The sequence below is a fragment of the Crinia signifera genome, chromosome 6 (assembly GCF_055691185.1).
Source record: "Crinia signifera chromosome 6, ASM5569118v1, whole genome shotgun sequence".
Classification (NCBI taxonomy): Eukaryota; Metazoa; Chordata; class Amphibia; order Anura; family Myobatrachidae; genus Crinia; species Crinia signifera.
This window is the reverse complement of record NC_139222.1, coordinates 215609818-215623417: the sequence shown is the minus strand read 5'-3', so window position 1 is coordinate 215623417 and position 13600 is coordinate 215609818. Positions and strand designations below refer to the sequence as shown.

At 41.6% G+C, this 13600-nt stretch overlaps 1 protein-coding gene across 3 annotated transcripts in view; it reads right to left on the bottom strand.

Moving 5' to 3' along the window:
* Nucleotides 1–1853: 1853 nt before the first annotated feature.
* Nucleotides 1854–13600, bottom strand: part of CEP131 (centrosomal protein 131) — a 139964-nt gene continuing 128217 nt past the window's right edge. For all 3 annotated transcript variants that reach the window (XM_083148808.1, XM_083148811.1, XM_083148809.1), the window contains 4 exons: nt 8989–9166; nt 5828–6024; nt 3654–3714; nt 1854–2131 (listed from right to left, as the gene is read on the bottom strand). In XM_083148808.1, coding sequence (XP_083004934.1) covers nt 2060–2131; nt 3654–3714; nt 5828–6024; nt 8989–9166 — 508 coding nt within the window. In that variant the 3' untranslated portion in view covers nt 1854–2059. The remainder of the gene's footprint in view (nt 2132–3653; nt 3715–5827; nt 6025–8988; nt 9167–13600) is intronic.

Below are 13600 nucleotides of genomic sequence, written 5' to 3'. Positions count from 1 at the left end.
CTCCTTGATATAATCTGACATGGCTTTGGTCTCTGGGAGAAACAGAGGGTAAACACGACCCCTGGGAGGAGTTTTCTCAGGAATAAACTCGATGGGACAGTCCCACTGTCGATGAGGGGGAAGAGTATCGGCTCCACCTTTGCTGGGGACATCAGAGAATTGCTAATACTGTGGAGGTAACAATGACAAAGAAGATGATGACGAAGTAGATGATGACAAGGAAGAAGATGAAGGTGCTGAAGAAAGAACTTGCCGCAAAAGAATTGTTTGAGGAAGGCAGGAGGAGCAATGTGAACCCCATGCTTTGATTTTCATAGTAGACCTGATTACAATAAATTAATAATAAATATATGTTCCTGCTATCAGTATGTCTGATCGAAACTGTCTAGTAAGCTGTTTGGGCTATTGTGTCCATAACTCTGAACGGGAATCTTGTCATTTTGGGATAATTTATATCATGTGAACAGACTGCTACATCCAGAAAGCTATATCTTTTAAGACAATACTAGGATATTTCCTGCAGGATGGATATAAAGCCTAGAGACCTATACATAGTGGCAGTTCCTGAAGCTAGGTCTGTCTGCAGCAGACATAGATTTCTAATCCACCTCAGTGTAATAACTCAGTAGAGGACGTCTGGACTTTTATTCTTTAAACTACTTATCTGATGATAACCATCCGGGACAGATCTTAAAACATCTGAGATAAAAGCGAAGTATAACTTTTTACTTATTTGCATGTTTTTTTATTATTGTAACTTAGATGAATAAATCTTTGTTTTGAAATGTCCTGTGTCAGTCTCCATATTTAACACATTGTATCCTGGAACCTGGTCGCTTGAGTTATTATTTTCAACCGACAACACTGGATAAAAGGGAAACACCTAACAAAATTATCCAAAAGTCCCCATCTGAGGAAATCTAGCATCTCCACCACGCCTTTCTACTCACATATCCTCTGTATGGTCCAGTGCAAGTTTCTAAACCACTCTCCAAAAGCCAGGGTCTTCCCTCTATTCTCTGATGTACTAAACTCCTCTGAGTTCCACCAGTACCAGCAGATTAGACATTTTCTCCACTTGGTTGAATGCCTCTAGTAACTCGTCTAAGGGCCTCACATCAACATTTTATTCCACTCTGCCACTTGAGGTCATACTGTATTTTCAATCTCAATGAGATACTCAGAGGAAAGGGATGACATTGTTTAAGGGCATGGCTAAATCCTCAATTAATATCTTCATTACGGAGAATACCTACAAATTACTGTATCAACAGTATTAATTTCCCACCAGTGCATCAACCCAGGTGCCTATTGGAGGAACCGTACACAACTTGGGTCTTTTCTCATGTCTGGTGGTGCTGCCCTTAATTTCAACCTTTCTGGAAAGCCCTTTTATCATTGGTTTCACAAATCTTTAACTTCAGGATTCCCTAGCACCCAAAATACATCTTTCTTTATCAGCCTATTTCCATATAAAAAGCGCCATATAGTATGTGCTGCGACTGTCCACTTGCATCTTCTTGGAGAAGCCACCCCCTCCCTATATTTCTTCTGTATGTAATAAGTTATGGTATATTTAGAGAGTGGAGTATATTACAATATAATTTCACAAGGCATGGACCCCTTGGACATTGTGGTTTAACCAATCTCTTCTCAACATACTTATAATGATGTTTTTCTATGGTGCTTTTCTACAATTGGAGCCTTTAGGCTTCGGTAGCTTAGTTCTCGCATGCATGGCTAAAACCCTCTCAACACCTACCTACCCTCCCCCAATTTTCTTTTTTAAATCACCCTCCACAAGATTTTAATGAAAGACACTAGTCTAATCGTAAAAAAAACACATTATTTATTTTTAGTCGGAAACAAGAGGCACAAACAGAATGCACAGGCATTGGAACTGGGGTACAGCACAAACTGAAAATCCAGCAGTAGTGTCAGAGGGAAGCTCACACGGGCACACCAGGGAACTGGACCAGGGAACTGGGCCAGGGGACTGGGCCAGGGGACTGGGCCAGGGGACTGGGCCAGGGGACTGGGAGATTATCCACAAAAATTACTACTTTGCCAATAGCTGCTTTCGTTGCTGTTCCAGGAGAGATTCTAAATGATCTGCTCTCTTGACTGCCGCCTGCAAGACAAAAAGAGATTGTAAAACAAATTAGACGTCTGCACCTCCGCTCATAAGGCTGATTGCGTAATTCATGTGCCTGCAATAAGTATTTTTCAGAAGTTTCGTAAGTGGCATGGCGGGGGCCATTGGTGTGTTATTATGCTGCATGCCTGACTACACACCTAGTAAATACTCACAACCTCCTGGTATTGGAAGGTATTTTTATCTTGCCCCCTGGAGCAAGTAAAATCACTGTGGCATGAGGCACAAAGTCCTTTGTTAGCTGTACACAAAACAATAGAATATGAAAAAATGTATTCTATTTTTTTTAATGCAACTTATGGCATATAAGTGCTGTTTCTAATATATATATTTATAATGTGTAAGGTGCTAATTTTTATTGCTGTACAATCTTTTAGGATTGACCAATCGGGTGTGGTATAGCTCAGACACTGGGAGGAATGGAGGAATGCAGGAATACAAAAATGCATTATTCGGGTTTTTACTGCATTTCCGTATGTTCTACGCCAGAACAGCGCTGCGGAGGGTATACCCTTAGAGGCCTATAAGCTTCTCTCCGCAGCGCTGTATGAGGAATCTGGCATGGATCTCTCCCATCATGCCCTGCGGCTGGGGCTGTCACTCTGCGCCGCATCGCAAAGGACAGCTCTTATCGCAAGACCTGTCCTTTGCCTCACTAATAGCTTATGTTAGTGTATATGCAATTAGTAAGAATGCGGTAGCTGGCAGAGACAGGTGGCGGATGTTAGAACATCCCACCCAATGTCTAGTCAGTCAGTCAATAAGTCGACACCAAAATTTAGACATAATAATAATTTCTCCCAATAGAACTCAAAGCTTTGCATTTACCTTTACAGCACATAAAACAAAACAAGCTTAAAAGTAGATATTAGTGAAATGTTGAGAGAACATTTTCAGACTATTTTTGAAGAATTCTACAGTGGGGGCCACTCGCAATGCAGATCACAGTAATTTAAAGGTTTAGTTAGACGTGTAAAGATAGTTGGCGGCCGCTAGAGCAGAAGTAATGCTACTTAGACAATGCCGGCTGATCGGCGGGACCATAGTCTACTGACACATGGTCAAAGAGTTTTTCAGGATTTTTGGCGCCAGTCCACTTGGATCATTCTTTACTATCCAAGTGGACACAGAGTTAGAATAGAATAGAGTGCAGAGCATAGCGAGGCACTGTACCCGAAGCATGGCGAGTGCAGCGAACCATGCGAGGGGGACACTCTGCCTGGGGAGCCCTGTGGCATTCGGCACCAAAAAAAACTCAAAAAGTCCTGTCGACCATGTGTCAATTGGCCATGGTCCCGCCGATCAGCTGCCTGTGTCTAACTAGCGGCTGCCAACTATCTTTATGCATCTAACTAAACCGGGTCTACTAAGGATGGTCCATCACACCACGGTTGATCTAACCCCCGTCAACCCTACCACAACCGAAATCTAAAGCAATATGTTTCGATTCAAATTTCTGTGTAGCTCAGGACATTTATTATTCTAGATTTCCACTTACCTCACACTGCTTCCGCAAACTGTTCATTGTCTCTTCTTTCTTCACGATTGCAGACTTTACCCTGAACAAAAACAATATAACAAACACAGTCATCATGATGATTCATTTCACCCCTTGTTAAACTTCAAGTCTCTGAACAATTTCCTCAGGGTGCCCAGGAATCATTCACCCCCTGGAAAGAGGAGACTACATTACATCTCTGATCTGGAGAGATGCGTATTTCCATAGTTGATCTGTAGATTCAGCCAGGAGGAGCTGTGCACTTTAAATACTCAAAGCGTTCATATATCTAAGAGTTTATGGTTCATTTATCTCACCTTGTCTGGGAACATTATACAAACAATTTCTTATTTAGATACATTTGTAATATCCGAATTAGTTTGCAATTTGAAATACCTGTGTTCAAGGCCTTAGGGTGCCTAAGACAGGAGGTGTGGTGGTTTATATTAGATTGTGCATAGCTCCAAACGAGACCCATTCCAGGAGGGACAAAAGACCCTTCTTAGATGGACAAAACCATGTGCACTGCAGGGGGGCAGATGTAACATGTGCAGAGAGAATTAGATTTGGTGAGTTTTTTTGTTTCTGTGCAGGGAAAATACTGACTGCATGATTTTACACTGCAATATAGATCTCACTTTGAAGAAAAACCCCACCCAAATCTAATTCTCTCTGCACAAGTTACATCTGCCCCACCCGCAGTGCACATGGTTTTGTCCATCTAAGAAGGATTTTGTCAGAAAGAGTGAACTAGAATAAGGTTCATTACACTTGGTTGATGGGAACCTCCTGGACAGCTCAATGGGATGTTTCTGCATGGCATCTCCCTGTTCTTCAGCACATACCTTTGTGAAGTCTATAGCTTGGACACATTCACCTATAAAAGGGAGCTAGATTTGGGTGAATGGTGCTATGTACAGCATGGGAGCATTCCTTCCTTTAGGGACATCCCCATTGTCTGCATTGTCCCTAAGCCTTTTCTCTGATTACATGGGAGACATTGGACACCCTACCTGATGCATCCCTCAGCTCTTGCTCTTTTCCTCCCTAGTTGTTCCAGGTGATGTGTGGGTACTTGTGTATTATGAAGGCGACCCCGATTGCCATCGTAGGGCATTGTACGATGAAAAATCACGTCGCGATTGCACACGATTTTTCATTGTACAGGCACCCAGATGCCTGATTACCATGTTAAATGCCACCCCAGACCCGATTTTTAATTGTATACCCACCCTCATGGGTCAGGAGTATGTGAAATGCCCCAAATTGTTAACGCCACCCCACTATGAACGCCAACCCGAAGCGTGGCGAGAGCAGCGAGCCCACGAGGGGCGGCGGTACGCGTCTTCCAACCTTTTCATACCCCCACTATCATACCCCCACTACACGTGGATAGTGGGGATATGAAAAGGTCGGAGGACGCGTACCGCCGCCGTCGCTCGCCACGCTTCGGGTTGGCGTTGATAGTGGGGGGCCGTTAACAATGTGGGGGCATTTTACATATTTATTACCCATCAGGGTGGGTATACAAATAAAAATCGTGTCTTGAGGTGCCATTTAACATGGGACTCAATGGCAAATTGCGTTGCATCGCATCGCATGCCATTGTAATGGCATGAGATGTGACCCGATTTTAAAATTGTATACTCAGCCCGGAAAAAAGGCTGAAATTGGGTCCTTGGCATGCCATCGCCTACCTTAATTAGTGGTATGCGATGCAATGCGATGGGCGCCGTGATAATACACAAGTACCGATGTGTGCATGTGTGTCTCTTCTATTGTCTTCTTCTTCCGCTACTGTCCCTGGCTAGTCATTGAATGGGGTTGGGTGGGTTAGAAAGGGGTAAGAGCTTGTTCTATCAGAACTGAAACCATTTAAGTGCCCAGATTTCTCTAGCACATCTATATCCCAATAATTTTCTTAGTTCAAAATCACATTTCATAGGTTTTCTGTAGAATGATCTTATGATTCATTTTGATAAGTTGATGTATGCACTTCTTCTACTAAACAGAACCATTCTTTCATTGTGAAAAGCACAATACAACTTCATCAGTATGGTTTATTTACAGAGGGATTGTGTATAATTTGGAACTAACAATCCCACCAGGGATCTCTTTTAAAGTATGAATCCATCACTTCAGAAGTTAGGATTGTGATTGGATCTTATATTCACCTCTTGTGGACCTCCTCAAGCTCCTCCTCCTTTTCACGAGCCACCCTTTCTAGTTCCAGGCGATGTCGTGCATTTGCCTCAGATGACTCAATTTTTAAACGCTTATTTTCTTCCTCTGTCACTACAAGTCTGTCTGCAAACTCCTGACGGATCACGTCAGAAAGGCTCTTCCTTTCCTCATTCAATCGGTCAGTGATCTGTAAGCAAAAAATACATGAAATGCAGGTTTTTTTTAGAAACCTTAGTTATTTTATGCCCTAGCCTAGAACGCTGTTCTTTATATGTTTTTAATTTAAGGGAAAAGGGGTGCAGTATTGGTACATATGACCTGTAGAGTTGTTCAAGAAAAATATTCGGTACTTATGTAATATCTGGGCGCCCGATTTTTTCATCGCATCGCATGCAATATAGTGGCATACAATTCATGCGATGCGAATTTTCATTGTAAAGACCCGATTTTTAATTGTATAGTCACCCATGGGTGATTTCATACCCCCACTATCCAACTATGCATGGAGTTGATTTTATATAGTGTGGTGAGCGCAGCGAGCCACCGAGCCCGAAGCGCTGCGAGCCCCGCGAGGGGATGCAGAATACATGTAAAGTAATCCGCGTCTGCTCGCCACGCTTCGGGCTCGGTGGCTCGCTGCGCTCGCCACACTATACAAAATCAACTCCATGCGTAGTTGGATAGTGGGGGTATGAAATCACCCATGGTTGACTATACAATTAAAAATTGGGTCTTTACAATGAAAAATCGCATTGCATGCCTTAAGCAGTGGCATGAGATGAAAAAATCGGGCGCCCAGATAATACATAAGTACCAAAGATTCTGTATTGACTGATCATATTCCAACTGGCCCATATCATAAATGTGGTTAGAACATGCCTATATTTATGGGACCAATGTTTTCTCTTTATAAAGATTGTGCTATTGTCTCTTGCTTCTACAGATATTTGCAGCATTGACACCATACAGCCCCTCTCAGCACGCTAGCAGTGGGCATCTTTCTCTATTATATAGAATTTTTGTTTACCAAAAATCCATCTTCACAACACAATGCAACTAGGATGCACAAGACTGTGCTGTTTAATTCAATACATGACACTTGTATATCTGTGTGTGACCGAGTCTCTGAAGCTGTATACAAGTAATGTTCTGCTTAGTACACATACTCCGTCACATACAATATACAAGGGTTATATCAAATTAATAAGCACAATATCCTTGTGCGTCCTAGCCGCACTATGTTGGGGCTAACACTATTTTGTTTTGGTGGAAAAAAGACTACCCCCGATGCTAGCAGAGTTGCACGGTTCACTCACACCAGGCATTTTGTGCTACACGGTGTATTTAGGCTAGATGTAGCAGGACAGAGTACATACATCTTTTTCCCCTTTCACTTTCTTTCATATATTTATAAAGTCATTGGCATCCCCGCTGACCTGCACGGCAAACCAGCCTGGCGGACCATTGGAGGTTGTTCGAGTAGACACCGTTCCTGTGATGTGAGCAGCTTTGCCTTTGGCTTAATTGTCATATCTTGTGGTACCCAGTCCACAGCGATTATTTATTTGGTACGAGGCTCTTTTGATGTGTACCTGGGATACTGTGTTTTATCCTGATTAAAACTCCTTTTAATGCACTATGAAGCGCACCTTTCTTCTCATCTTTGCCTAGATATATATATATATATAAAACCAGAACTATTTGTTTACCCATCCATCTACTGTAACTGCACATACTGTAGGTGTAAAAGTGCAATAAGGGGCAAAAAAAAAATATGTAGCAGCTTTATTTGATAAAAGTCCCACCAATCCAACTTGTTCATGCTGGTCATTTAGTGGCTATAATTCTGAGCTCATGTGTTAAATTCCATATGATGGAATGCATGTAAAATGGTGGAGGTATTGTTCAAACTCCTAATTTGCAGCTCTGGGTGCCACTATTTTAACTGGTGTGTCATGTTTATGCTATGCTCAAGTGTGCTTGGGTGGAATAAGGATGTTGATTGCAAAGCAAAGTGTGGGCACTAGCAAGTTTATTCAAACAATCAGATTAAGAAGGTGCAATGATATGCAGCCATGGTAAGTGAGGAAGAAAAGTTGCATACTATACATTTGGCAACAGAGTAGAAGGACATTTTTTGATGATAAAATTAAAAAAACACACAAAAATGCAATAAGTGATATACACAGTTCAAATGTACTACTAATTGACAAATACAAGCTATAAAGAAGGCTAACATGAGCAGTATTTTAGATTACTGGAAGGTTGGCTCCCATTCAGATAGGCTGTTCTGATACCATAGGAATATTCAGAGGGCTATGTTTTTAGCGCTGTATGATTTATTTTTCCTTTCTATTATTAGACAACTGTAAATATTTCCATATTTTCTTAACTACTTAACTGGCAATTGTTTCTTATAAAAAAAAATCTTTAAAAGTTTTTTTTTTATGAATTAATTGAATTATATCTGTTTATATTTTGCCACAAATATTTATTACGATTATTTATTTACAGTTTTAATAGTTTCTTATATAGCGCACACATATTCTGCAGCGCTTTACAGAGAATATTTGAACATTTACATCAGTCCCTGCCCCAGTGGAGCTTCTATATTTCCTACCATATGTGCATGAACACACATTCACTCTAGGGTTCATTTTGTTGTAAGCCAATTAGCCTACCAGAATATTTTTGGATTGTGGGAGAAAACCAGAGTACCTAAAGTAAACCTACGCAAGCATGGGGAGAATATACAAACTCCGCACAGTTGGGGCCATGGTGGTAATCTTACCCATGACCTCAGCGCTGTGAGGCAGTAATACTAACAATTACACCATCCATGGTGTTATAGAAATCTGTTATCCCACTAAGCTCTCAGACAAGCGTCCCCCGCTCGGCTCTCCCCCTGCAGCTCCCCAGCGTCCCTCGCCCACTGACCCAGCCCACATCTCCCACTGTAGCTCCACGGGAGTTGCATATGATAAGTCACATGGCGATTTATCATATGCAAAACTTGGCACATCAAGTGCCTAATCATGTGTGACCCCTCCTGGGGAGCTGCTGGGGAAATCCGGTCCGACAAGTCGGGCTAATGTATGGGGGCCCTTACAGTGCATATGCGACCATTTAGGATATTGATCAATTTCCTCACCTTTCTGATGTCTTCCACTTCCTGTTCTCTCTGCTTCAGGAGTCCCTGAAGTCTGATCTGTCCTCCTTCCAGCTCGGCAACTCGCTCCTTTAATTGGTTGCAGCGTTCTTGTTGCTTCCTCTCAGATCGCTCCAACTCCTGCAGCTCAGACTCGTACTTTTCACGGATTCTTTTAACCCTGCAAGAAATTACACTTGTCTAAATTAGTCAGATTTGACTTGAAATGTTCTGTCAGTTATATAGTTTCTTTTGACTGACATTATGTACAGTTCAAGGTATCAAATGATTTCAGAAGCATATAAACTGTGTAAATAGATATTGAATAGAAGCCTTAAGACATCATTTTTATTCTTGTTCTGGTTAGAATATTATATCTATAGAACTCTGATTAACTCAGTATGGGCCAGAGAAGCCACTATAGCAGAACAATGTTTTCCACCAAACAGAAGGTGTAACCAGCAGAGTTGATATAATCTATAATATGGCATTTATAGGTTGAAGGGAGTTCTGAAAGAAAACAATGCCTCTGGATGCGGAGGGGATATGGGGCCAGATTCTCTATGCTTCAAAAGTGATAAAATGGAGAGTGATAAACAACCAGCCAATCAGCTCCTACCTGCCATGTCACAGACTGTGTTTGAAAAATGTCAGACAGGAGCTGATTGGCTGGCTGTTTATCACTGTCCATTTTATCACTTTTGAAGCTTAGAGAATCTGGCCCATGGTCATTGGGTCACCAGCAAGTTGTTAGACAGTCATTAGATTGACACCATTAGGTCAACATGCATTTAGGTCAACATGCGTCTAGGTCGACATTCAGGAAGGTCGTCATGAGTCTAGGTCGACAGGGTCATTAGGTCGACAGTCAAAAGGTCGACATGGGGTTTTTCGCAGTTTTTTTTTTAGCCGACATGTGCCGACAGGCGGTATTTCATGCCCTACCATCCACTAGGGCGTGGTGGGAGAATAAAATAATGTGCCGAGTGTAGCGAGGCATTGAGCCCGAAGCATGGCGAGCACAGCGAGCCATGCGATGGGACGCGGTGCACTTTAACCTGTGTCCATGTCAACTGTGTCGACTTTTGGGTAAAAAAACCATTGAAAAACCTTATGTCGAGCTTTTGACTGTTGACCTAACCCATGTCAACCTAATGACCCTGTTGACCTTCCTGCATGTCGACATTCCCGCATGTCGACCTAATGCTTGTCAACCTTGTTGCTGTCTATCCAATGATCCAAGAGCTGCAATGCATAAGCACCAGCAGCCGGGTGTTAGCATGGAGAGAAAACAGAGCACTGCAGCCACCATCAAATGATGTGGAAGGTCCACACATATTTAAGGTTACTCTCAGGTAACCTTAGATATGCGTGGACATTCGGCAGGAAGTGGGCTGCAGCTGACATCTGGTGAGGTCATCTGTCCGCCCCCCCACATCAAGGGCCGATTACCATAGGAACGCCCATGAAATGTTGGGCGTTCCCATGGGCGCGACTATCCGCCGCCACCACACACCCCCTGCTTCAGTCTTGGAAGCGTGCACCCAGCGCACAGTGTGTTGGCCATGGCCGCACGCACCCGGTGTATGCACAGGTGCAGAAATGCTAAAACCGGCGTAAGCACAGGTGCAGAAATGCTAAACCATATATTTTGCCATTACTTAGAGCCCCATTAAATTTACCAGTGTCGTCATTGTGATACACGTAAACACGCAATGGGTCATAAAGAATTAATAGGTCTTTTCTTTCCAAACATATAAGTAAACAAATAAAAAAGGAATAGGTAAAAATAAAAGTAGTGGTAATAAAAAGCAGTACTTTATGCCCAAATCTTTTGGTTTTTGAACATAACCAACAAGCATTCATTTTGGAAGGCCTATTCTATATTACATTTTGGACAAGGATAAAATAATGTTTGAGAACGATTAGTATATTATTGGAAAGCCCAGATGCAGGGTGTATTCAATCCGGTGTGACGACTGTCGGGCTAGCTCGACAGCCGTGACCCGGTCCGGTTTTCGGCCGGCTCAATGTCTGCTCGCATGTGGGATTCAATGTCCCGCCTGCCGATCGCCAAAAAGGGGGAGTGGCTACGAGATGCGGCTGAAAATTGTAGAGCTGCGGCCAGGAGCCCGCCAATTGCCGGCCGTTCTCGGCAGAACGTGCCTGACTGCTTGTAAAGTCGGGCACGTTCTGCCGAGAGCCCAGTTAAATGCTGTCGGGGAAGACAGATTACCCCCACAGTATGCAAAATATAAAAACAAGTAAAATGCTGCATTATCAAAACACACATTTATGTAACATTTACTTACAAATATAAAATACAATTAAGATTAAAACACATGGCTGCTGTTGAAATAAAAAATTACACAATATATAAAGCTCTCCAGCTATACAACACAATAGGTTATCATTTCAAGTTAATAGTTAGCCTTGTAATTGGCCAGCAATAAAATTAGTAATGCATGCCTAATCAGGTAAGGAATTAATGGTACAAATCTTCCAATGAGATGAGATATTTATTTAAAATAGATAATTAAAGTGATTTTGGCAGGCCTTTTTCACTGTGACATATGTAGATGGAACACTTGCATGGGAAATAATAATATTCAATGAGGCCTAACTCCCAAACTACAGATATTATAGGTTAGCCGGTTTAGTGCATTTAGTCCTTGCAGCAAAAGGCTGTACAACATAAAAAGAGGTTAGCAAAAAGCTTGTTTCCAAATAGCATAAGAAAAGTTGATTGATTGAAAGCCTTGCATGAATAACTAGCAGAAATAACTAGGTTACAATAGGTCTATATTATTACTTGTGGGAGAGTGTATCCCTTTCAGCCCACATAGTACTAACGTATCAGGTCAGTGTGTTCCTCCAGGCAATGTCTTTAAACGGGTTTCTCAGACGCTGGCATAATTGGTGGCTTCCTCAGAAAGCTTCATTGAATATTGCTTATTTAAATTTGTGCAAACTACATATGGCACATCAAAAAAAGGGCTGACAAACGTCTTCCTGGAAAATCTCCCTAGAAGACATTTAGGGGGAAATTTACTAAGATGCTTATTCTACTTCACATGTGATGTTGCTATAGGCAACCAATCAGATCCTGTTTACTATCTTCTAGAGGGTGCTAAATAAATAAGAAGTAGATTCTGATTGGTTGCCCATAACAACATCACATGTGAAGTAGAATACACATCTTAGTAAATTTTCCCCTTAATATCTTGCCAGATTAGGAATGCATTCTTTATTTTATAGCCAGCTAATTACAGAGGTGCTTAATGATTAGGTTGAGGTAATAAGTCTACTGAGATTTATTGTTGAAGAGCTTTTATATTACATCATGTTCATTTTTTTCAGTTGCGTATTTTAATCAGAATTGTATTGCATTAATTGAGAGTAGTTAAACGTGTATTTGACAGCCCTTCATTTTACATACTGTTTTTCTGTCATGTTAACCATGGGGTACTAGTATTCCCCACATTGGTATTAGAAGCTGTAGTCAAACATTGGGCATAATCGATGTTTTACGCAACGAGCGATAATCATGTAATGGAGCGTTTGTCAGCAGACTGTGTATTGCAATGATGATTTCATAAAAAAGTAATTGACAGGAAGTGACCATTTGGAGGTTTTATTGGGGGGTTTATGGGAAGTGGTTGGGAAAATGCAGTCTCCTTTTTGGGGCATATCATTGAAGACAGGTGTGCTTGTACATGCAAAAACATCACTAAGTCGCTAGTGCGGTGTCCAGCCTGCATAGCCACAGACCAACCATTAGGCCCCTACGTTCCGCGTTGATACATGTAGGTTGTGAATATGTACGCAATTGTGAATTCATTTGTGATGGGTATTTCTGTGTGGCAGCTTTGCTTGCTAGCCTTAGAAGCTCCAAGGCCTAGAAAATCACAATTGCAACTGTATTTGCATACAAACATAAATTATGATAATTGTGTATAAATGTTAATAGGTTCTGTCATTTACTTGCGAGGTTAGCAACAGATTATTTCTACTATTCTTCAATCAGATATGTACCTAAAAAATTAATAGTAGCATTGTTTGTAGGTTGAAATAGACAATTTATTTAAAATTTCTATAGACAATTATAATAAGGAATAAAAAATATATAATAAAAAAACAATGTGTGGTGAATTTCCCCATCAGAAAAAGTCCCTCAATAATTTAGGAGTCGGCACCTCAATAATAGGGGGTCCTCAAATGTTAATTGATAACAAAATCAGGCATTCGTCAGATGTGAAGCTCACTACTGTGGAAAGGTGGAATATGGCTGTATCAGAGGCCAGTTGTCTTCACAGATGTGCGGTTTCCAGTGCTGTATGGAGCTGCCACTAGAGGAATTTCTCTTAGGACTTTCAAAGTGTAGCCTTTAGAGGTCCACTCTGGAATGGTATAGAGGATTCCGAGGAGTGTCCTTGGGTGCTTGCTCCTATGCCCACGAACGCATTTCGCTGATTATTTTCACCCAAACTTTCATCGCTATTCTTTGACACTCAGCTACATTGGACGCTAACCACTGTTGACCTTGCGGTTTATCCCATTGTAGCAACATGTAAACTGGTAATGACACCAAATTTTTCGGAAGAGATGCTACCAC